Genomic DNA, 25244 nt, shown 5'->3' on the forward strand with positions numbered 1-25244 from the left:
CCTTCGCTTCCGGGCACGCCTCACTTCCGGGTGCCGCCCCACTTCCGGCTGCTCCGGCGCGGCGGCCCGGCGCTGGGCCCGATGCTCCGGACGCGGCACCCGGCGGGGAGCGGCGGTGAGTCCAGGGCCCGGAGGCCGGCCCGCCACCCCGCCGCCGCCCGCGGGCCCCCCCCCCTTCCCGCCCCTGGCGGAGTCGTCTCCCCCCGATCCGCCCCTCTGCTCGGCCCCGCGCCCCGTGTCCCTCCCCTCCTCCATCCTCCCGCGCGCCTCCCTTCTCACCTCCCTCCACCCCGCCTTCCCGCACGGCCTCCCTCCCCCCTTCTTCCCCCTCCCCGGGCCCCCAGCGGCGGCCTGGCGCCGGGCGGCGCGGGCGCGCTGAGTGTCCCTTCTGGTCCTGCAGGACGTCTGCGGACTAGCAGGTGACGGCCCCCGGCGTCGGGCATGGCAGCCGCCTGGCGGCGCGCTCTGCTGCTCCTGCTGGCCTCGCAGCTCGCGTGGTCGGGGAGCCCCCCGGACGAGGAGGAGGTTCCCGAGGAGTGGCTCCTCCTGCACGTGGTGCAGGGGCACATAGGCGCGGGGAACTACAGCTACCTGAGGCTGAACCACGAGGGGAAGATCGTCCTCCAGATGCGGAGCGTGAGGGGGGACGCGGACCTGTACGTGTCCGACAGCACGCTGCAGCCGAGCTTCGACGACTACGACCTGCAGTCGGTGACGTGCGGCCCGGACGCGGTGTCCATCCCCGCGCACTTCCGGCGGCCCGTGGGCATCGGGGTGTACGGGCACCCGTCCCACCACGAGAGCGAGTTCGAGATGAAAGTGTATTACGACCGGGCGGTGGAGCTGTCCCCGTTCGGGGAGGCGGCCTACGCCGACGGGACGGGCCCAAGCCAGCGGCCGGCGTCCGCGCCCGAGGACGCGCCCCCGGAGGAGGAGTCCGTGCTCTGGACCGTTTTAATTAGTGTTTTGAAACTGGTACTTGAGATTCTCTTCTGATCCCTCGGACGTGCTCGGAAGACACCCTGATAAGACGTGCCGGTGACTGCGGGCCTCCGAACCCGGCTCCGTTTATCCGCCGGGAGGTCACGTTCCAAACATAAAGCCATAGGATTTCGTTACCTCATTTACCCCGAAAGTAGGGAAAGCGGCAAGAACGATGTTGCTTTTTCAGTCCTCAAAGTTCCTGTAAGAGGAATACGCACAATAAAATGTTTAAACTCCGGTTTGATCGGTTTGTCAGGGGACTAGGAGGTTTAGGCAAAATGCAGCACCTTTCCTGCCGCCGCGCGGCTCAGATGGACAGGTTGGCAGCTGCACCTTCACTCCAGTTAGCGGTTCTAGGTGAGATGCAAACCTTGAACAGGTCCGAAATGTACCCCTTCCTATCTCTTCGCCGGGGTGTGGCCTAAAGCTCCAGGCCTGCGCCCCAAGAGGATCCACCTGGAGCCCTACCCACCAGGTGTGTCCCTGCCCCCCTGCCCCCTGCCGGTTAAGGTCATTTGCATTGATCACCTGCAGCTATCTTAGCAATTAAAATTCGTCCATTATTAAGTAATTTTGTAATGCTACCCATGACTGGCCAGAAACCATACAGATTAGGAAAACTTCATGCAAATAAAGTTTCAGGCCAAAGAGAAATAAAGTTAAGTACTTCAATTAAGTTGCATATGTTTCCATTGAATTTCTGGAGAGAGCCAAAGCCCTAAGAGACTTAAAAAAAAAAAAAAAAAAAAAAGAAAAAAGAAAAATGAACTATTTCTCTACCTGAAATTGGTTTTAAGAGGAATAGTAGCTTATAACAAATAAATCAACTTAACATTTTAAGCACATCATGAATTTCAGAAATCTTTTATTGGCATAAAATCAAGAATGTAAATAAATTGGCACCAAGTAGTTCATTTAAATCCATATTACAATATTGGGGTCAAAAACTATTTTATCCCTCTTTGCTGTTTTTCCCCCTTCTGCCCACTTTCCTGGGTGTTGGGGGGGCTCGCTGACAACAGTCACAAATCCAGCGACCTAGGAGAAAAATTGTTAGTTTAGTATGAAATTTAATTTTTTAGGACTGAATTGTAAACCTATTTGGCTCTCCTTCCCTTAGCTATCACTAGTGATATTTTTTTGTGGCTGTGTGACGTGAAAGGCACCTGTAAGTTACTTAAGGAGAAAAATGGAAACTTCCCTTAGGACAACCAGTGTAATCAATGCCATGTAAAATTCAGTGCAAGTTGGGGTGGGGCAGGGGCGGAGATCAATACCATACAATGATCTGGACCTTTAAAAAACTACCACAATCCTTTCTGAAACCCAAACACTGTCATCCTTTAGAAGTTCAAAAGTACATATCCTGTATAAACCCCGTTACTGACTTGGGCTTCTCTTCAGCCTTTTTCTCTGCTGCTCAGTGGCAGCTGCATGTGCAAACATCCTCTCAAGTCCTGGTGCACCAGACACAGCACTTTAAACTTCTCAAGCCTCTGACGGCACAGCGGTGAACCCCACCTAGGCACTTAGTCCGTCTGATTTACTACCGAACTTTAAGTCACCCGCTTCTGAACGACTCCCAGGAAACCGTTCTAGGCGTGTGTTTCATAAAGTATTATACAGTGTTAACTATGCAAGTAAGTTCTAAATTTACACAGTCGTGTGTAACATTTTAGTCCAATTACTGTGATTTATTCTTCAGCTCTGTTCCAAAGTTATCTGGAATTGTCATGCTGCCTCCTTTTCTAGAAATCTGGTTTACTATTTATAAAGGCATAGCAGTCATTTTTGTTAAGTTTCTGAATAGAGGACATAAAAATAAAATCAAGGTTTTGAAACAAACGGATGCTCTTGCTTTAGCTCTCACTAGAAAGACTTGAGTTCATTCTATACATTGAGCCCTATTCCAAAACTTGGGCGAGGCCCCCCGACACCCATTTGACCTTTAGCCGGGGTACCTAGGGATGAAAGACATGTGGACACTATGTGCAGAATCACAGCTTTGGTAACTTCTTGGCAATAGAAGGATCTTTACGGTGTTTATGCAGCCTTTAAAAAAATGACGGGACAGTCCCTTCACTCCTTTTTGTAATCTTTACCTGATGGAATAGCACCAAGGCCCACACAAAAAGTATGATAACCTCTGTCACACACATCACAGAACATCATTTCCTCTTCATGGTGGGGTTGTCCACATACAATGCAAGTTTTACACTCCATACACTGCCAAGGGTAGGTCTTAATCATAGAAACAAGCTCCATGGTCATATCCAGGCAAGAAGGGTGGCCTAAACCAAAACCAGTATTAGTATTTCACAAAAGAGTTTTGAATTTTAACATGGCACAATAAAATGCTAGTTTGCATCGGGATTTCTCAAGAATGGCTACAGTGTCCAATCACCAAAGAGATGAAAACCCATGGGCTTCTTTTCTACGCATTACAAGTTACCCTCTATACTTGGAGATTTGATTCAGGTCTAGCTGACAACTAAAAATCCTGGTTTCTGAAGCAACAAATAGGATGGTTAAAATGTTAAGAAGACATGTCAATACTTACCACTATTATCACACTGGGAGCAGTGTATAAGTGATTCAGCCTTCCCTTTCTTGTTGGACTCCTTACCCTTCAGACAAATTCCACATAGAGCATTTGGAATGACCTTTGGCTGGAAGGGTAGAAGAGGGCTATAAATTCATGCCAGAAGTACTCACTATGGGTTCATAAGGAATTGTCACTGCCTTATCTTTACTTTTAGTAACTTGTTAACAATCTTTTAGAAAGACCTAACTTGAGAGAGTCGGCTTTCAAAATACAACGGCCTACTGACTAAAGCCTTAGGTTTCGTTTTAAAATTTTGTCAACAGCATGATCTACGTCTGGATTAAGTGTAGCGTTCTACATTCCCTACATGCACAGTAAGATCTGCATAATGAGCTGGAAGGGGAAAAAACTAAATGCAATGTCAAACTGCACTATTCATTGGAAGAAGAAATTCAGGTACCAAATGACCTTTACACGTAAGTAAGGCTTCTTATAAAACAGAAGACTCAGTCTTAAGCAGCTTATATACTGATTTTGTTTAAAACCTGATTATTTCCCAAATTGTAAAAATAGATCTATAAAACCTAAGTTATAAAATCAATGTTTTAATATTTTTAATTGGAAGATGTCTCATGCATACATTGTCACGTGCACAAATGTTTCTGGGAAATAGCTGTGATTATTCCCTTTGCATATCTAATAATAAAAGAGCTTATACTTAGGGGAAAGCATTTGTATGAGATACAAAACAAAAGAGAAAAGTTTTCAAGCAAGCAAAAAAAATAACTTAAACACCCTCATATTTTGAGTACCATTCTTTTTTTTCTCAGATTAAAGATTTGCTCCATCCAACGAAGGTATATTTGGGTTTTAAAAACACACTTAGCGACACATGGAAAAGGACAAAGAAGAAAAGATTCACAGCACCTACAATTACCGGGGAAGGGAGAACATTCAAACATCCCAGTTTTGACCATAATAAAATGATGTTCACTCATGCTACATGGATACGTTAAGTAACTGTGGCAGAAAAAGGAGAGCGAGCGTGGGCCAAGATGGATGGGCTAGGACCATGTGTCTACAGGAACTGGGGAGAAGTTACCAAATTGCTGTATTTCTGTTTTATCCCAACCCAGCCAAATGCATCTTCTATTTCCCTCTACTAAGTTGTTAAACCAAAGAGGAGCCTAAAGGAAACTCTAACTTTGTATATAGTATTCCAGCTTTGAAATGTCTCACTGCCACCTTCAAAACCTGTAAGGCCTAAACAATTTGTTCTTAATTCTTTAAGTTTATTTTTTTTTAATTGTCTTTCTTTTGCAAAAGATGACAGAGGCGTTCAAAAATAATTTTTGGCTTATTTATTTAAAAAAAAGTCAACCTTATACATAAATATAATAAAAACAATAACTCTAAACAATCACAAACGTCTCTACAAAATAATAAATATCATGGGAGTTAAAACATACATATAAAATTTACCGTTAACTATTCTACATCTCCCGTATGTGTATCTCTATACCCTGCTCCCCAACACAAGGGCAGTGTCACGTGCTCAACCGTGCGCGTCTTACAAAGCAGTCCCCTTCCATTGTTGCTGCTACATTCTAAGACTAAGGTTCTCACTGTGTTTCCTACAGTAAATAAAAAATAGCTACAAGTGCACTTCTAGGACCCAAGTTCCGATTCAGTGACGACCAAATCTGGAACTGCCGTAATATACAGCAGAAAGCTACCTCTCAGCACAGCCAAATAACCACCTCCTTTGGTTATGCCGCCCGCACTGAATGTGAAAGATCTACTACTTTAATACGTGTAGTTGAAGTTAGACACTGGCATACCACGTCCTGGATTATCTTTCACCGAAGTCAGGGAAGTAACTACACAGTATCAAACTCTAAAAGGAGAACTCCTCATGGGAGATCCCTTACAAAAGTCAAAAATGAGGAAAACACAAGGCTAGTCATTCACATTCTAGAGCAATTCAAGTTCTACAGCCATTAAAACATACATTAAACACCTATGATAAAAAGGGACACCAAGAAAATTCTAGGTTTACTTCTAAGCTTGAAATCATAGTATTTCGTTAAGTCACTTAGAATTTTTCTTACCCAATAGTCTTCATCTTGATGAAAAGAGGGAGTGACAGGGGAGGAGACAGACAGAGAAACAGAGAGAGAGAGAGAGAGAGAGCGAGCTAGCTAGCCCGGCAGCATTTTCTATGGCAATTCTCTGTTCGCTCAAGCACTCAGCTCTCTGAGAAGCCAGCCACACTGCTCACACCCAGTTCCACCAGCTGGGAAGCCAGTGTGTGAAGGAGACTCCTGTGATGGAGTAGGAAGGGAACAGTGTGCAGAACTCCTGCGAAGACAGGTGGAACAGAACCCTGTGTCTGACAGAGACAGTTCTAGAAACTGCAACATCAAAGTGTCACTGCTGATAAGAAAATTAAAATACTCATCCGAACAGCTCTCTGCATCTCAAATACAAGGCTCACGATACCCTTACTTTCCTGCTTGAAAAATAACCAAAGATAAGCGAGACTTTCACGGCAGCAGAAACATAGTATAGATATTAATTATACACTCGCAACCCAGGCCTGACTCCTAACAATATGCTTTAATTTCAGGTTAATGTAACCCAAATAATACTGTCCTACAAATTAAGGGCAAGCACTAGTGAATCTTATTAAGCAAGACATCAGCTACGCCATCATTTTCCTTAACTCCAGCACATTCGCATATATGAGCTTCAGCTTGAAGTACCCTAATGTTTAGGCACATCTTGGCTTATTAATATATTTTTCATAGAGAGGTTACTTTTAATAAACATGTTCATATTAATGTATGAAGTCTAGATACTGGTTGTTCTAAACTCTGAAATACCTGAAACACTTTAAGCTACTAAAAATGTTCACAGAAGTCATAAAATGTGTATTTTGCAGATTACACTCCCTTGAGTCATATCGATGTAAGTTAATCTATATGATTTCTTGCATATTAAATCAATGATACTGTGGAATAATTCTTCATTTTCAGCCCCTATTAAACATCTGCTTCGACACTCTGCACTCTGAATCCATGATGAATTCAGGCTCACTCTGAAAGGGCTCCAAAACAGACAGGGTGCTCTGCGCGGCCACTCCCATTTGTAGACCAGCACGCACACACCAGGCTAACTTTCCAAGATTTAATCTTGGGAGTTCATTTGCTTTTGATTGTTAAGCATTAATTTACGTCTTTAGTTTAAAAAATTAGGTAAGCCGTATACGTAAAAACAAGTATAAAAACCACACGGCCGCAGCCCCCCCAAGCCATCTGATGCGAAGGAAGCTTGGGATTTGCTCGCCATCGGCCGGAAAAACGTGTGTGTTTCAAAATTGATCATCACATAAAGGCATTTTCTAATTAAATGTGGATTGAATACACTCATTTGTTAACTTGCTTTTTTCACTTCAGGAAAAGAAAGGGAAGTGAACCATGAGAAGGTTCTGGCTGAGGAAGGGAAGCCGGCTGGCAGCTCGCTCGCCCCTGTTCTTCCAGATCATCCACCGCGACCCCAATCTGACACGCGACAATTGTTTAACAATCCCACTCGGTAAAACTACCCAATCACCTTACTGGAAAACGTTCCTTCAAAACACTTTCGTAACCACAATGGAAAGCATATTCTGACACATTCCAGACCCTATGAATGGTCAATTTTACTATTACCACCCAGAACATAAAACTGTGCGGCTAATTCCAGTCTTTTTAGGACATTCCTAACCCCTCATCTAGGGATAAGGCCACTCACCTCTCACCTAAGCCTCTGGAGGGGAAGGGACAGACAGCAGGAGGAACCACAAAAATAATATTGCTGATAGCATAATACCTTCCTCTGAGAACAGCCAGACCGGAAGTTAACAAGTATGTACAGACAGAAGCCAGATCACGTCACTAAATAACATTTCAATCCTTGTCATAGAAGCATAGAGACTATTTGCCAAGGTCAGGCTAAAAATCACCACAATGTAAGTAACAGGTTTTCCTGTTTTCTATCACAGAGTTCGTTGAATTTGGCAAATGGATCAAGTAATCTTAAATTAAACCCAGATCTTTCTCCAGGAGAGGCAGCTTATTCTAAGAGTCTATCCACCCAGACTTTACAGCTTAGCATGCTCAGCTATACGAAATACTAGGATATTTCAAATGCCAGATAATTATGATCTTTACCCCAAAGAAACAAAGTATAAAGTTCTGCTAGGAAGTAATTTTTTTAAAGTCCATACTTGCCTGGTTATTGTTTAAAAGACAAAAAAAGATTTTCTTATAAATTGTACATATACAGAAAACAGAAGCTAAACCATAGGCAGAAGTGACAGAAAAGCCACCAGGAAAATAAAGCACAACAGGAGGAAGCTGACAGAGGGCACACAGCACAGGACAGCAGTGGACGCAGCAGGCAGGCCTCCACCACTCGGAGTCAGAGTTAAACTATCTCGGGGAGAGAGGCTGCTCAGGAAGGAAGCGGAGTCAGGGGCTTTTTTCTTCTACCTTGTACCCAGGGACTGACTTGGACAGTACAGAACGTTTGGAAGCATCTTTTCTTGGAGTAGCAGCTTTGTCCTTGGATCTCTGTCTTCCTGGGAGAGGCTCCTCCTGGCCGTCGGGAAGGCCTTCTCCTTCAGACACGTTGCCGGAGGAACTGTCCTGGAGGTCAAAGGCAAAGACAAAGATTCCTTGGAATTCACACAGATTTGAGTAGAATTCTGAAAACTACAGCAAACATTCAAAAAGAAAAAAAAGGTTTCAAAGTTCCGTCAATTTAAAAATAAAAAGGTAATTATAAGAAAACTTTTCCCAGTAGAGACTAAACAGGTCATGTTAAAAATCACTTATCTGTCTTACACATGACAGCAGAAAGCTGAGTGTACCTTAACCAACTTTGTGTCCCGCCTTAATCAACACCAGCAGAGTGACCTACTCCAGCCGGCACTACACCATTTTGCCATATCACAAGGGAGCCTACTTGTTTCGTAGAAAAAACTATTTAAGGAATAAACTGTCTTAAATAAGCGAGGGTATTTTTACCAAGTAATAAACGTCACTAAAGAAGTTCTTCAAGTATGCGCTCGTAGGCCAGCGCAGCGATCACTGAGCCTTCACGACAGCATCGGATACGTTTTAGGTGTTCAAAGTTTAAAAGCTTGGTATCTGACCATCTAATGCTTCATTTGTTGACTTAAAATTGTCTAGTTAAAATAAAAATGTTACGTTCATATAAATTATGAAAATTATAAATGAAAAAATTGGGTTACCCATAACCACTCCGGTAAGCATTCTGAGACAACTCCTGGGAACATGACTGCATCTCCTTTTCATTTTTCTAGGTGTGTCTGCACACACAGATACCAGATTCACACACTCACACACACACCCCACCTACACATATCCCCTCATTTAAAAAAAACACAAAAAACACAAAACTTGAGGGGCGCCTGGGGGGCTCAGTCGGTTAAGCGACTGACTTCAGCTCAGGTCACGATCTCAAGGGTTGCAAGTTTAAGCCCCACATGGGGCTCTGCTGTCGGCGCAGAGACTGCTTTGGATCCTCTGTCCCCCTCCGTCTGCCCCTCCCCCGCCTGTGCATGCACACACAAGCACTCTCTCTCTAAAATAAACATTTAAAAAAATAAAAATAAATAAAACACAAAACTGGATTACACTGTGTATACACGTTTTTCAATTAAGTATTGTGTGCATTTTATTACATCACTAAATCTTCTCTGAACTTCATTACTATCGTGTAAATATATCACCCACTGTTGACATGAGGTTTATTCTTTTTTTTTTTTTTTAATTTTTTTTTTTTTTAAACGTTTATTTTACTTTTGAGACAGAGACAGAGCACGAACGGGGGAGGGTCAGAGAGAGAGGGAGACACAGAATCGGAAGCAGGCTCCAGGCTCTGAGCCATCAGCCCAGAGCCCGACGCGGGGCTCGAACTCACGGACCGTGAGATCGTGACCTGGGCTGAAGTTGGACGCTTAACCGACTGAGCCACCCAGGCACCCCGACATGAGGTTTATTCTTAATTTTCATTATAAAACTACCGTTAACACTCCAATGGACATTTTTTTCCTACTTAAATTTTGTCCTTCAGATAAACTGTTAGTGTCTTTGCTAGGTCAAATTCTGCGGAAATTAAAAATCTTGGTAGATACCATGAAATGCTCTCCTGAAATGTTGGACTCATTTATACTCCTACAAGCAGAATGAAGGAAAGTCACCTCCAACATGTCCTGGCCACACCACAGCGCCCCTTTTCCCAAAACGACAGGACAGAAGCGGTATCGTCACTTTAATACTCGAACGGCATCTGATTTTATGCGACACGCATCATTAAATGTTTCAGAAGTTGCTGGTGACAAACACGCCCGCTCCCGGACTCAGGTGGGACACCGTGAAGGCGGAGTGGCGAGCCGCCTGACACACGGGCCGAGTCAAACCAGGATCCTCTGCCGTCACAGCGTCTGCTCTCCTTCGCTCCCACGGACACCGCCACCTTGCCCGGTAACGGATCGGTGCTCTGAACACTTCCCGTAGGAAGCCTACGATGATTAATCACGCAACAGACACACAAGCGAACGTGCTCCCCAAACCAAGACAGCCGAAGACAGAACTGCACAGTAAGGTCTGTACCCTTCCCTGACCTGCCTGTGAGAACTACAAAGGGGCGACTTTAACAACCCTTACAAAGGCACACGGCCTGTGTCTAGGCACAGAGTCATCTTCCTAATGGCAGCTTTCGGGGAATTACACGCCGCCGACCTTGAAACAGAGGGTGACGTGCTCCGGGAGAGCGGTCAGCACGCACTTAAAGGAGACGCCTCCTCGTACAGGGAGATGTTCCTACCGAAGTGCCTTTATGTTTCTGCTTCTCATCGCCTCGACCGTCCTCGGCGTCGTCCGAGTCACCATCGCTATCCAGGGCCGGCAGCTCAGGGTCCAGCGGGGGCTCGTAGAGGGCCGTGTTTAACGGCAGATACCGCAGCTCGTCTGCTGAGTACCTGAGGTTCGGAGGGGCGGGTTTCAGTTCCCTTTTATTAGGAACGTGAACGGACGAATCTGCGAGCCACAAAGATGGCCCTAATTTTCTCAGTTAACCGCAAATACTTCTGGAAAATGATTACACATGTAATAAATGAGTTTTCATTTTGGAGAGTAATACATAAAAGGCCCAAACATTTTTTCATCAGGCTAAGAGCATAAAATATGCTTTTGATTCTTTCTGTCAAAAGAGAATGTCTCCGTCCTTTATCCTCAACCCCAAAAAGGAGAAAAATAAAAATATCAGCAGAGGAAGGCGGAACCCCGCACAAACCCCAGGCCGCCTGACGCCCCCTCCTTCCCAGCTCCCTAAGTCCTCGCGATCTGTGGGTCCGCCACAGGCAGACAAAACACTTGGATTTAAGGAACAAAATTTTGAGCAGCAAGTTACTTAAAAACTTACGAAGCATGTATTCTAACAAGTGTCATCATCTATCCTGTCCAAAACTAGACATCACAACCCCTCGCCCAGAGTCGGGTGGCACCCGCAGCAGCTGACTTATTGTTGCCGTTCCCATCCGCGGCCCGCCCTCCGTCGCTTCGCACCCTGTCCGCACTGGAAACCTGCGTTAAGAAGCAGGCACAGGGGCGCCTGGGTGGCGCAGTCGGTTGGGCGTCCGACTTCAGCCAGGTCACGATCTCGCGGTCCGTGAGTTCGAGCCCCGCGTCGGGCTCTGGGCTGATGGCTCAGAGCCTGGAGCCTGTTTCCGATTCTGTGTCCCCCTCTCTCTCTGCCCCTCCCCCGTTCACGCTCTGTCTCTCTCTGTCCCAAAGGTGAATAAACGTTGAAAAAAAAAAGAAAAAAAAAAAAAAAAAAAAAAAAAAAAAGAAGCAGGCACAGAGGTGTCTGGGGGCTCCGTCGGTTAAGCGTCCGACTTCAGCTCTGGTCATGATCTCGTACTTTGTGGGTTCGAGCCCCGCGTCAGGCTCTGTGCCAACAGCTCAGAGCCTGGAGCCTGCTTGGGATTCTGTGTCTCCCTCTCTCTCTGCCCCTCCCCCACTCATGCTGTCTCTCAAAAATAAACATTAAAAAAATTTTTTAAGTAAACAAAAGATAATAATTTGCTGACCCCAAAATAAAAAAACTAAAATCCACTAACCTATGATTTAAATTGGACTTTCAAATGGTATGATCCTATCGTCCATTTTAAACCCTATAAAGAACGGTCTCTATCCTAAACAGCATAAGGTTTAAAGCTGAAGTAAAAGCTGAGATTCTCAAACAAGATGGTCCTGTGTCAGCCTCGCTCTCAGTGCCCCCCAGGCTGGGGAAGAGAGGAGCGACGTTCTTGCTCCGCAGAGTGGAAGCAGCGGCCAGGCCAGGGCGGCCGCGCTCCCCGCTCCACACGCTCTGCAGACTGCGCCGGTGCCGTCCAGCGGGCGGCCGTAAAAACGGGGCCAACGGTCGGCAGGCCTGGGAGTCTGTATTCCCAGTAAGCTTTCAGTGACACGGGTGCCACGGGGCCACGAAGTGCACTGTGGACGCTCCGGTGCCTGTCCACGGAGACACAGGAGGTGGGCAGGAGACGGGCAGTGGCGGCTTCAGGAGCAGATGTTGAAATTCCAGTCAAAGGGTGTCCTTCACCGCACAGCCACAGGAGACAGCAGGGACAGACCTCACACAGCATGTTAGGGCGGGACTTACAGAGCAGAAACCTTCTGGAGGCAAGTACACAGGCCTCTGAAGTCCCTCGCCAACACCCAAAAGCAATGCTGATAAAACCAACGAATACCTTTTGTAATATTCCTGGAACTGTCCCGGGATGAGGGCCACTGGGTAAGAACTGACCTTGGTTCGCTCTGTCGGTAACACTTTGTACTTCCCTTGAGGCACCTGGATCACCTGGGGTAACACGGAGAGAAATACAAACTGATGCCACGCCAGGAAACAAGGCTCTAGGAGAACAGTCCCTCTCGTGCTCCACTGCGCTCCTCCCCCCAAAAGCTAAAATACCGGAGACACTAAGAACTAGAAGCCAAGGGCAGGTGGTGTGACTAGCCGCACAGGCGAGTTTTATCTGGCTCTTCACCATGGCCATCGTGTCAGGGAAAGGCGGTGTGTTTCTCACCCCCAAAGAACAAGGGGGCCGGGCAACTTCTAAAACCCCTGCAGTCAACGTCCTCGTCCACGAAATGAGAAAATGACTCGTTTCAACCTCACAGGGCAACTGTGAGAGTGAAGTCAATAAACGCAGAAGTGCCTTAGATGACCCGTGGGACAAACAAGTATGATATATACCTATTAGTCTCGTTCGGCAGGTCAGCCACAAAGCAAAAGGTCCCTCCGCCCAACACACACACGCGCGTGCGAACAGAGCGTTACTGGCACATCGTTAAAAATTCTATCTTAAGTTCTGGGGCAGCAAAGGACACAACTGCCGGTACACAAATTAACAATAATAAAGGAGGTACTAAGCACTCTACCATAACAAGCAATAAGTGAGGTTCAGGAGCTAATAAATGTAAGCAATCCTACGTGTGTCTGCAAGTCAAAATACGCTCTTCTCTCTTCCATGCGCTCCCGGTTCAAGTTGCTGTTAAATTCGGCTGCTTTTTTGGCAGCTTTCTTAATGTACTCGGGCACTTTGCTGGCTTCAACTTTCTGAGTATTCTGTTGTTGCATTTGCTGAAATAAAAATATTACATTCGGAAATCACATATAACCTTACAAAATGTCGTTCTCCCTAAACCGACTAAAAGATGGTAGTCACTCAATACTTACAGAATACTCTTTATAATGATCTGTAATTCGCTGACGTTCTTTTTCTTGTAAAATAACAGAATACTCAGCATGTTTGGCTGGATACTCTTTTATCATTAAATCAATCACTTCATCACTGCGCAATGCTGTTAAACCTATTGTAGACAAAAAAAGGATAGTAGAAAAGCTCTTTTAAGGTTAAGTGAACAAAACCATTTTTCAAAATTTGCTTTTCCTTCAAACTACTCTTTAAAGGTTTTCCAATAGTCCAAGGAAAATACTGTAATATATTCAAAAATAGTAAAACAATATTCATAATATAAAGTCAAACAATTTTTAAAAAGCTCATGGGGGTGCCTGGGTGGCTCAGTCAGTTAAGTGTCCAACTCTTGATTTCAGTTCATGATCTCAAGGTTTGTGAGTTCGAGCCCCACCTCAGGCTCTGTGCTGACAGTGTGGAGGCCTGCTTGGAATTCTCTCTCTCTCCCTCTCTGTCTGCCCCCTCCTCTGCTTACTCTCTTTCTCTCAAAAATAAATAAATAAACTTAAATTGAAAAAAATAAAATAAATAAAAGCTCATCAAAGATGCAAAGGAGGGGCGCCTGGGTGGCTCAGTCAGTTAAGCGTCTGACTTCGGGTCAGGTCACGATCTTGCAGTTCATGAGTTCAAGCCCCACGTTGGGTTGTGTGCTGACAGCTCAGAGCCTGGAACTGCTTCGTATTCTGTGTCTCCCTCTCTCTCTGCCCCTCCCCTGCTCACGCTCTGTCTCTCTCTCAAAAATAAACATTAAAAAAAAATTTTTTTAAAGAGTCCAAGGAAAATCTATCAATTTTTCAACCAAAAATTTTTTTAAGATCAAAATACTAAAAACATATATCTCTTTATTAAAGACAATTGCTAAGGGGCGCCTGGGTGGCTCAGTCAGTTAAGCGGCCGACTTGGGCTCAGGTCATGATCTCTCGGTCTGTGAGTTCGAGCCCCGCGTCGGGCTCTGTGCTGACAGCTCAGAGCCTGGAGCCTGTTTCAGATTCTGTGTCTCCCTCTCTCTGACCCTCCCCTGTTCATGCTCTGTCTCTCCCTGTCTCAAAAATAAATAAAACATTAAAAAAAATTTTTTTTTAATAAAAAATAAAAACAATTGCTAAATAATGATGCACACTAACCATAGACAATTCAAGATTAAGGATTTTTTTTTTTTAATTTTTAATGTTTATTTTTGAGAGAGTGAGCAGGGGAGAGGCAGAGAGAAGAGAAGAGAGAGAGAGACAGACAGACAGACAGACACAGAATCTGAAGCGGGCTCCAGGCTCTGAGCTGTCAGCACAGAGCCTGACAAAGGACTCGAACCCACAAGCCATGAGATCGTGACCTGAGCCGAAGTCATGGACGCTTATTAACCAACTGAGCCACCCAGACGCCCCAAGGATTATTTCTAATCCAATATCCTTAACTAAGTAATGATATTAGAAGAAAAAAAAAGTTTTTCAATGTATCCCAATTCTTGGTCTTCAAATCAATACACTAGAAACACTATACAAGTCCATTACAATTTCAACAGAAGCATCAGCACACACACAAGCCATACACGTAATTTTCAAGACTCATAGTATCAGATTAAACCAATCCCTGTGACAAACACCCACGGTTTTGTGTTAAAAAGTACCCACATTGCACTACTATGTTTATGTAAGAAAAACTGCAAAGCAAGCATGGAGATGATACAGAACTAAAAACTGAGCAAAATGTGCCTTTCAAGAGATAAAGACCAACACTTTTAAAAACTACTGTAAAACTTTCCACTTAACACATGCTCTGACGCTTCCGTGAAAGCTAACAGAAAATGATATTGCTATAAAATGTCATTTTCCTTTATTTTCACAAGAACTAAAAGTAAACAATCTAGCACTTAAATACTTCAATCTATTTTTTTAATTTTGTAAAATCCTTTAAGAAAGGGGATCGAGGCCATCCAGTACCACGTCGTGAACGCACGCTCAACCTTCGCATGCAGAGCGTTACCTAGAGTGCACTGAGTCTCTGTGATGACATTCAGCTCTCTCAGGTAGAGCTTCTCTTTGTGAGACAGATCTCGTCGCTCTAAATCTCCAAAAAAAAAAAAACAAACGGAAGACTATTAAAAAGTCTTTTACATTTGTGACATTATGCATACGTAAAACTTTAAGAACTTAAAAAACTTCTTAAAAAGTTTCAGAAGTTAAACTCTTCACAGATTTAAAAGTACTGCGTGTTATCTTTTCCAAAGATTATTAGAGACCATGCAATCTTACGAATTTAAGAAATAAAAGTTAACCCATAGCAAGAACAACTTAGTTGACACAGATAGCCTTTCTCAAATGCAGACCCAGCCCGTGCAGCTGCCTCCGTGGCGAAGGTCAGGGAGCAACGGTCAAGGACCAGAGCCCTGGTGCTTATGGCTATACAATGACTTTTTCTACAACTTTCCCCAGGAAATTCACCTTCCTCATTTCGCTTTTAAGTCAGTTTATAAGGCAGGAGAGTCAACTGGGAGTAGAGAGAGATGTTGGGTGACAGCAGCAAATGAAAAGCAGCCAGCAGAACATAAAGTGCGTTACAAATGATCCATACTCAAGTATTCGGAAATTGACAACCTATCCGAAAGAATCCCGATTAGTTAAAAGTTAGACTTAATCTGTTACATAAACTAAGACTTAATACCTGGATATTTCCGCTTAAAGGAGGTCACACCCAAATATTCACTGACTTGCTCTTGAAGCATATAGTATTCTCCTGTTTCATCAGGTGGCCATTTGTACTCTATCAAATTTTCTGCTGGATAGTAGCTAAAGCTAAGCACAGAAATACGCATTATGCCTTAAATGTGGCTTTTATTAAATTTTAATCATTTCTATTTTGGGGGGATCTATTTTTGAGAATGTTTATTTTTAAGAACTTTGTACAACTGCTTTAATTATTTAAGTGCTCACTCCGTCTTCTGACTCTGCGATACAAACCAGCTCCCAGGTCTCACGTGTGTCCCAAGAATACAAAACAGGCAGAGGCAAAGAAAGCAACCACGTGCGCCACTAAACACGGAACACCAGACACTTCGTACGCCACTCACAACCGGGAGGAGTAAAGGAATTTTGTAGCGTAAGAGATCTACACGGCCACAACACGGTGGTGATACCCATTCTGAATTCTCAGTCTCAGGCTTCACACCCAATGCCCACTCTTTCGTCCACCCAAGGTACCAAGTCATCAACCTTTTTCCCATCTGCTATTCAGTGAGTCACAAACAGCGAAGAAAGCAACACTCCAAAACCCGTTACTCAATGAACTGAACTCCAGACCAGTCGTTTGTTCTCAAAGACTCCACAAATCCAGAAGAGAGCAGAAAGAGAACAGACCTAGTCTGATGGTGCCAGTGTATTGCCCATCGACCCCAATCCTGAAGAGCTGACTACAGGTTTCTGGATCTGGCCAACGCAACCTCTAAATCTCATCAACGGACAACAGAGGCAAGAATGGGACGGTTTTATGAACCCAATTAAAAGTGACAAACAAAAAGAAGAGGTTTCTTCAAAACTAGTGCTGGGAAACTGGACATCCAAATGCAAAAGCATGAAATTGGACCCTTACCTCCTACCACATTCAAAAATAAGTCAACGACCTCAGTACAAGAACCAAAACTAGAAAACTCTTAGAAGAAAACACAGGAGTCGCTCTTCATGATCTCAGATCTGGCGATGGATCGTAGATCTGACACCAAAGTCATGAGCAACAAAAGAAAAGTAATCATTTGGACTTCAGCAGAATTAAAAATTGTGTGCATCAAAGGACACTACCAATGGAGTGAAAAGGCAAACTATGGAATAGAAGAAAGTATCTGCGAGTCCCGTACCTCACAAGGGATGAACGTCCAGAATGCCTAAAACACTGCAACTCAACAACAAAAAAACAAACAACCCAACTTAAAAAGGGCGAAAACACTTAAGGAGACATTTCCCCAAAAGATTTACAAAAAAGCACATGACAAGATGGTCAACATCACTAGTCCTTATGCAAATTCAAGCCAAAACCACAGTGAGGTGCCAGCTCATATCTCTTAGGACGGCCACAATCACAAGAACTGGGAAAAACAAATCGGGAAGGACGTGAGCAAACTGCAACTGTGTGCACTGCTAGTAGGAACAGAGAATGGGGAGTCTGCTGCGGAAATCAGTTTGGGGGGGGGGGGGTCCTCAAAAGCTGAAAACAGAATTACAGCATGAACCAGCTATTTTCCTCCACGGGATATACCCAAAGGAACTGAACACAGGGACCGTGAGCGCCTGGATGGCTCAGTCGGTTGAGCGTCCGACTTCGGCTCAAGTCACGATCTCACGGTTCATGAGTTCGAGCCCCGCGTTGGGCTCTGTGCTGACACCTCAGAGCCTGGAGCTTGTTTTGGGTTGTGTCTCCCTCTCTCTCTCTGCCCCTCCCCCACTCACGCTCACACCCTCTCTTTCTCGCTCTCAAAAATAAATAAACATTACAAAAAAATTACTTTAAAACAGGGACTCTGGACAGGTACTCATACCCCCACATTCACAGCAGCGTTATTCACAACAGCCAAAAGAGGAAAACAACCCTACCTCATCAGCAGAGGAAAGTGCGAACGAAATGCACGGTCCACACAGTGGCCTTAGGGCTTAGAGAGAAAGGAAGTCCTAACACACACACAACGCGGAGGAACTTTCAAGAAACGATGCTAACTGAAATAAGCCAGACACAACAGGACAAACACTGTAGGATTCCCTAAATATTATACGAGGTACCCCTAACATAGGCAAATTCATTAAGACAGTGAGTCGAATTACGGTTGCCAGGGGCTGGGGAAAGAGGAAAATGGCAACTTTTATGCCTTGATGATTACGAAGTTTCCGTTGGCAGCAGTGAAAACATTTTAGACAAAGCTGGTGGTGACAGCTCTACAACCTTGTGAATGTCATCAAAATAGTTAAGATGGTGAATTTTATGTGTATTTTATCACAATAAAAACATTTAATTGCACGGAGTAGCAAAAGCATCGGTAGTGTCTGCCCTGGCCGGGGGCCGGGGAGGGGGGAGGAGGGAGGAGGGAGAGGGTGCAGAGAGAGAAACACCACAGGACTGCTACTGAGCAATGAAACAACAGTACCCGAGATCCTGACTTGGAGTCTCACAGCTCCTAGAGCTATCTCCAGAGCCCATTCGCCTCCTCTTGGATGGTTGGGTCCCATCGTTTGAATTATCTTCATTATCATCCTATACGTTTAAAACATTCAAAACATAAGAAACAGTAAAAAATAAGGAACACAGGATTACGTCTCATCCCAGACCTGCGAAAAGGCTCAACTTAAAGGCTTTTTAAGGACAACCTACTACACAAATGTTAACTTTCTACTGCAATTAAAAGGGGCCAAGATTCTGGCTTGGCGAGACCTGGAAAAAAAAAAAAAAAAACTAAAAAGTGATCTGCAATAATCAAAATAAGAAAATTCTCAATTAACCTGTAAATCTAAACCGACCTTTTACAATGCCCTGTGGTTTAAACAAACATGTAAAATTGCTGCAACACTTAAATTAAAGCAAACCCTCCCATCCCAGCTAGGGGGAAAAAAACCAAACGTGTGGCTCATTTAGTGTTTAACTCAACGTATGGCTGGTTGATCGGACTATGCTAACGGGCTCTCTTACATATTTCTATTCCCATGGGAAAAGGGCATACGAGGACTAAGGACAAGTTACCGATCCTGTTCATTTTTTTCTTACATTGAAAACATTTAGCAAAAACGTGCCCTAATAAGAGTCATTCGTCTATACAGCAGCACACAGTACACACCCCAGCCAACGGGAGGCTTCAACATGTTTAGGCGACATTGTCCGTGAGGAGACAGTAACATCAAGACCAAGTTGCACCATCCACCCAGAAAGGAGGGATGCGTCAAATGTCAGGAAACTGACTTACTCACATATTAGCTAAAACTTGATGATTGTCACGCTTACAAAAATACCTTGTAAAAAAAGTAATCAACGAAACATAGATTTCTAAGACAAATAAAATTCTGTTCAATACCATGGTCCTCTTGCTATATAAAAGACAACTGTAAAAAGTAGAAGACAACTATAAAAGTCGCTGGCCATGCCACAGCTGGACAGGGGGGCTCACAGGGCACTACCCTTCACCAGCCCAGGGGCTGTCTGCCAGCCGCTCCAGTTCTGAGACCATCACTGAGCCTGCAGGGCTTGCCTAAGGGAAGGGTTAAATGAGCTGAACACTGGGCAGCGCTTAGATCAAGGCCTAGCAGATACTGAGTGCCCTATAAAGTTAGTTCATATCACCGTGATGATCCTTAGCCTCAGACAGCTCCAGCTATTAGGAATTTACTCAGATTCTTTCCCAAACAGATAAACATACGCTACATTGTCCGTTTTGGTTTCCGTATAAGCACCATTCAATTACAGAGCCCTGGTACATCCCTATTAAGAAAGGCAACCAGGTAAGAGATGGAGAGCAGAAAACAAATGTATTCTCCAAAAAAATAACATTTAAGAGTAAGCATCACGATTAAGACAGTTCAGAGTCAACATTTCGGGCATAACTCCCTTTAGACAAATTGATTCAAGGGGGGTTTTGTTGCCGTTTTTTGGTTTTTGGTTGTTTTGTTTTCTTTGGCTGTTTTACTCGCTTCTGGGCATTTTGAGCACTTGTATGTCGATTAAAGTATACTCCTCTTGCTTAAAAAGTTGAAACAGTCCAGAAAAGTTAAAAACGCAGAGCTGAAGACACGGCTTCCCGGGCGGTGCTCTGACGCCGCGGCCCCCGCCCGCGCAGGTGCACGAAGGACCGGGGTGACCCCCGGCGCCCCCGACCGCCCCCGGGCCGCAGCCGCCCCCCCACCCCCACCCCGGCGGTTCCGCACAAGCCATCGGCGGGGCTGCGTCCCCAAGGGCGGTAAAAACTAAGTTCGCCGGCGGAGCCGCGCGCCGGCCGCCACTCAGTTCCTGCGACTTAGCGGACTCCAGGGGGTGCTGGCGGGGGCGCCCGGGGGCTCCACCGGGCCCGAGTCCCCGCACGAGGCCGGACCGGCCGCAGCCCCGGGGCCGCTTCCGCGAGGCGCTCTCCGAACCCGGCACCCGCGGGCCAGGCCTCCCCCCCGCCGCCTCGGGGACCGACCGGGCAGCCGGGCGGCCTCGGGGGTGGGGGGTGGGGGAGTGCGCCACGGCCTGCGGCTCGTCCGGGCGGGAAACGCGCGGCCCGGCCCCGCCGCCCGCCTCGGCTCCCCCCACCCCCCCCCCGCCCCCGGCCCGTCCCCGCCCCGCCCCGCCCGGCGCCGCTCCTCACCTTCGGGGACGGCGCTCCAGGGGTGGCCGGGTCGCTGTCGCACGGCCGCGGGGACAGCGCCGTCCCGGGGCCGGCCGCCGCCGCCATCAGCCCTAGCGCCCCGCGCCGCCGCCTCCGCCGCCGCCGCCGCCTCGTCCCGGCCGCCGCCGCCGCCGCCGCCGCCGCCGCCGCCGCGCGGGCCGCCCGCCGCCCGGGCCCCGCCCCCTCCGCCCGCCCGCCGCCGCCCGGGGGCCGGCCCCTGCCGCCGCGCGCCCCGCGGCCCGCCAGCGCCGCCGCCACCGCCATGGCCGCCGCCAGCGCGCCGCCGGGCCGCCGCGGCCGAGGGGGCGGAAGGAGGCCGCCGGCGGCCCGCGCGCCTCAGCCCCGCCGGCCGCTCGCCGCGCCGGCCCGCTCCGCCGCGGCGCCCCGGCCGCCGGCCTCGGCAGTCCCCGCCGCGCCGGCGCTCCCGGGCCCCGCGCGCCGCGCCCTTCCGCCGCCGGCTCCCCGCCCGCCGCCCGCCGCGGCCCCCCTCGGCCCCCGGCCCTCCGCCGCTCCCGCCCCGCCGCTCGCCGCGGCCCCGCGCGATCCTCCGGCCGCCGCCGCCGCGCCGCCGCCACCCCACCGCCCGGCCCGCCGCAGCCCGGCGCGCTCCGCGGCCCCACCTCCCGCCGTCCCCTCAGCCCCCAGCCCCGCCCCGGCCCGCCGCCGCTTGGCGCGCTCGCTGCCGCCCCCTCCCCGCGGCCCCCGGCCCGGCCCGGCCCCGCCACACGTCAGCCCCTCTCCTCCCACCGCGCCCGCGCCGCCCCGCCCGGGGGTCCCCGCCGCCGCCCCGCCTCTCCCGGGGGGGGGGGGGGCGGGGGGATCCTTCGCCCCCTCCCCCTGGAGGAGGGGTCCCCGCCGCCCCTCCCCCCCCTCCTCCTCGCCCGAGGGTCCCTCCGCCCCCAACCCCCAGGGGTCCTCGCCGCCGCTCCCCCAAGGCTCACCCCGGGGTCCCAACGCTGCCTCCGCCCCCTCCCTCAGGGGTCTCCGCCTCCCCTTCCCCTTCTCCCCACCCCCACCCCCACCCCGGCCACTCCAAGGGACCCGCCGCGGCCTCCGCCCCCTCCCCACAGGGGTCCCCGCCGCCCCCCGCCGCCCCTCCCCACCTCCTCGCCCGAAGGACCCTCCGGGGCCCCTCCCCTCCCCTCACCCCAAGGGATCCTCCGCGGCCTCCGCACCCTTCCCCGCGCGGGGGTCCCCGTCCTCCTACTCCTCTCTCCCGAGGGACCTTCTCTCCAGGGGGCCGCCCCTCCCCCTCAATCCCGAGCGCCCCGCCCCCTTCCCCCCCCCCCCGGGCTCCACTCGTCCCGGCACCGCCCCGGTGGGCTGTGTCTCGGGGGGCTGTGGGAGCCCTCGCCCATTTCCTGGCTCTGCGTCCTCCGCCACCGCCCCTGCCCGCCTCTGCCTTTGTTCTCTGCCGGCGGCCTCGCGCTCTCCGCAGCCCCTGAGCCACCTGCCCTGGAGCGCGTGCGTTCCAATGACACCCTGGGCGGCTCTCCTTTGAAAAGTTTACGCGCAGCCACCCGAGGGCCTGTCGAAATCCTGCAGTGTAAGAGTGCCTGAAATTCAACTTGCGTGCGTGTAATTTTGGGTTGGAATGTGCTCTGTGCAGCAGCCTGCAGCTGAGACCCTAGGCAGGCAGGCAGACAGGCAGGTGGGCCGGGCACGCACGGAAAGCTGTGCCTGGAAGGCTGCCTTGGGGGCTCCCTAAGGCTGGTCAGCTGCCCCCAAAAGGCTGTGGACCCTCCCGACCTTTCCCAGCCCAGCCTTGCTCGCTGCACATGGCCGATCATGTCCCCCTGTCTCCTGTGTACAGTGAGGAGAAGGCCTGGGTCTTCAGCGTTTTTGCAAAGGGCATGCAGGGTACAGTGGGAGGCCCGTCCGCAGAAGGCACCGACATGATGGGAACTGAATTTATTATTAATTCTAGCTGTTAGACTTCACCTCGTCACCTCGAGGATTTCTCACACACACGTTTGGAACTGAACCTTAAAAGAACATGGCAGGCAGCTGTGACCACAAGCGTTCCGGAAATTTGTGAAAAGTTGACCTCTTAGCAGACGGTATTAGCTGAGGGTGTGGATGATTTTTCAAGGTAACAGACAAAGGTTCTAGGATTTAGAGTACCATGTGGCTTCCCTTTCATTCATTATGTTTGCAAAGGTTTGCACTCCTTCTAGCCCATGGCTCCTCCAGCCCACCCGCTCCTGATTTCCATTCCCATCAGAAAAGACATGGCAGCAATAGCTGAAGATTCACGAATGGCTCCTAAGCTAAACCTTGCTTTCACTCACAACCTCAGTCAGACGAGCTCCCTATTTCCCTACCCCCCTGAAGGAAACAGCCTGCCTGAGTCCACTGGGAAAGACAATCGACTTCTCCCAAATTCTCTTAACTGATCAAGGCCCTCACTCAGATTCTCCTGATAGAATTCAACAATAAATATATATAGGCACATATATACATATATATATATATTCAGAATATAACTGAATGTATGTATCTATACATTCAGTTATTCAGGTCTACTCTTTTCCCTTGGGTATTCTGTCTCTAGATCAGACACAAATTTAAAACTCTTCATTCCAAGCCAAAAAATACTGATTCGGGGGCGCCTGGGTGGCTCAGTCAGTTAAGCATCCAACTTCAGCTCAGGTCATGATCTCGCAGTCCATGAGTTCGGGCCCTGTGCTGACAGCTCCGAAGGGGCCTGGAGCCTGCTTCAAATTCTGTGCCTCCCTCTCTCTCTGCCCCTCCCCCACTCATGCTCTGTCTCTCTCATTCTCAAAAATGGATAAATGTTAAAAAAATTTTTTTTTAAATACGGATTCAGCCTTTCAGCATGAAAGGTAAGGCAGAGTATTAAGGTGCACTCCGTGGGCAGTTTCAACGCCAAATATTATACAAATATATAAATATTATTAAAGGCAGTTTAGGCAGCAGATAATTTACTTGCAAGTACAAAAGTTAAGATTTCAAGGTTGACACAGAATTTGAAAAGTATCTTAAGAGACTGGTAGGGCAATTACAGGGAAATACACAATTGGAAATGGAAACAGGGTTTCAAGCCTGAAAAAGACTGACGGGGAAAAATAGGAAGCATATTTAGGAACATCAACCATTCCAATGTGGCTTGAGAATGGGGTATGTAAAGGCAAATTCCAGGAGTGAAATACACAGGGCGCTGGTATGATGCCATGGTAAAAACAAAGATTAGGAGTTAGGATTAGGATTTTGGTGTTTTTTTTTTTTTTTCCAATATATGAAATTTATTGTCAAATTGGTTTCCATACAATACCCAGTGCTCATCCCAAAAGGTGCCCTCCTCCATACCCATCACCCACCCTCCCCTCCCTCCCACCCCCCCCATCAACCCTCAGTTCTCAGTTGTTGTTTTTTTTTTAATTTTTTTTTTAATGTTTATTTATTTTTGAGACAGAGAGAGACAGAGCATGACCAGGGGAGGGCAGAGAGAGAGGGAGACACAGAATCTGAAACGGGCTCCAGGCTCTGAGCTGTCAGCACAGAGCCCGACGCGGGGCTCGAACTCACGCACCATGAGATCATGACATGAGCTGAAGTCGGACGCTTAACCGATTGAGCCACCCAGGAGCCCCAGTTCTCAGTTTTTAAGAGTCTCTTACGCTTTGGCTCTCTCCCACTCTAACCTCCCTTTTTTTTTTTTCCTTCCCCTCCCCCATGGGTTTCTGTTAAGTTTCTCAGGATCCACGTAAGAGTGAAAACATATGGTATCTGTCTGTCTCTGTATGGCTTATTTCACTTAGCATAACACTCTCCGGTTGCATCCATGTTGCTACAAAGGGCCATATTTCATTCTTTCTCATTGCCACGTAGTATTCCGTTGTGTATATAAACCACAATTTCTTTATGCATTCGTCAGTTGATGGACATTTAGGCTCTTTCCACAATTTGGCTATTGTTGAGAGTGCCACTATAGACATTGGGGTACAAGTGAGGATTTTGGTTTCAATACCAACTGTGTCACTTAAAGGCCACACGGCCATCAATAATGGGTAAATTTTTAATCTCTCTGACCCTCCGTTTCCTCGTTTGTAGGATTAAAACAATAATGTCCACTCAATTATTTCACAAATATTTTACAGAAAGCAACTATGAGCTAAGAATGACGTTAGGTGATAGAAATATAAAGAATTATTCACTTGCTCACCAAATACTATCTTAATATGTACTAGGCTGAAAAAAGGCAGAAAAGGAGCAGAGGGGCGCCTGGGTGGCTCAGTGGGTTTAAGCGCTTGACTCTTGATTTCGGCTCAGGTCACGATCTCCGGGTCGTGGGACCCAGCCCCTGGGACTCTCTCCCTCTCTCTGCCCCTCCCCCACTTGCTCCACACACACACACACACACACACACACACACACACACTCTCTCTCTCTCTCTCTCTCTCTCTCTCTCTCAAAATAAATAAATAAACATTAACAAAAAAAAAGGAGCAGGAGGGGCGCCTGGGTGGCTCAGTCGGTTGAGCGTCTGACTTCGGCTCAGGTCATGATCTCACAGTTCGTGGGTTTGAGTC

The 25244-nt window shown here is 47.8% G+C and overlaps 2 protein-coding genes across 4 annotated transcripts; one reads left to right on the top strand and one right to left on the bottom strand.

Moving 5' to 3' along the window:
- Nucleotides 1-6: 6 nt before the first annotated feature.
- On the top strand, nt 7-1221 carry CB2H6orf120 (chromosome B2 C6orf120 homolog). Its single transcript, XM_045500358.1, has 2 exons — nt 7-115; nt 401-1221. Exon 2 carries the CDS (start codon nt 442-444, stop codon nt 994-996), a length of 555 nt encoding a protein of 184 aa, XP_045356314.1. The 5' UTR covers nt 7-115; nt 401-441; the 3' UTR covers nt 997-1221.
- Nucleotides 1222-1832: 611 nt separating this feature from the next.
- Nucleotides 1833-20810, bottom strand: PHF10 (PHD finger protein 10). 3 transcript variants are annotated; one of them, XM_045500355.1, is made up of 12 exons: nt 20671-20810; nt 18484-18590; nt 16020-16150; nt 15342-15419; nt 13343-13476; nt 13097-13246; nt 12354-12463; nt 10427-10580; nt 8065-8220; nt 3545-3653; nt 3087-3275; nt 1833-2022 (listed from the first exon to the last, which is right to left on the bottom strand). In XM_045500355.1, the coding sequence occupies exons 1-12, from the start codon at nt 20755-20757 to the stop codon at nt 1937-1939; spliced, it is 1491 nt and encodes a 496-aa protein (XP_045356311.1). In that variant the 5' UTR covers nt 20758-20810; the 3' UTR covers nt 1833-1936. The 3 variants fall into 3 exon arrangements, with proteins under 3 accessions (XP_045356311.1, XP_045356310.1, XP_045356312.1); XM_045500354.1 differs by having other exon boundaries at nt 15342-15425; XM_045500356.1 differs by lacking the exon at nt 3087-3275 and having other exon boundaries at nt 15342-15425.
- Nucleotides 20811-25244: the final 4434 nt, after the last annotated feature.

The sequence above is a fragment of the Leopardus geoffroyi genome, chromosome B2 (genome assembly GCF_018350155.1).
Source record: "Leopardus geoffroyi isolate Oge1 chromosome B2, O.geoffroyi_Oge1_pat1.0, whole genome shotgun sequence".
NCBI classification, from domain to species: Eukaryota; Metazoa; Chordata; class Mammalia; order Carnivora; family Felidae; genus Leopardus; species Leopardus geoffroyi.

Excerpts from the sequence above, each read along its gene's own strand:
- CB2H6orf120 (XM_045500358.1), top strand. The coding sequence starts at position 442 with ATGGCAGCCGCCTGGCGGCGCGCTCTGCTGCTCCTGCTGGCCTCGCAG.
- PHF10 (XM_045500354.1), bottom strand. The coding sequence starts at position 20,757 with ATGGCGGCGGCGGCCGGCCCCGGGACGGCGCTGTCCCCGCGGCCGTGC. Across the intron at positions 18,591-20,670 it reads CTGGAGCGCCGTCCCCGAAG|GATGATAATGAAGATAATTC; the intron begins GTGAGGAGCGGC and ends TTAAACGTATAG. Across the intron at positions 8,221-10,426 it reads AGAAACATAAAGGCACTTCG|GACAGTTCCTCCGGCAACGT; the intron begins GTAGGAACATCT and ends TTTGACCTCCAG.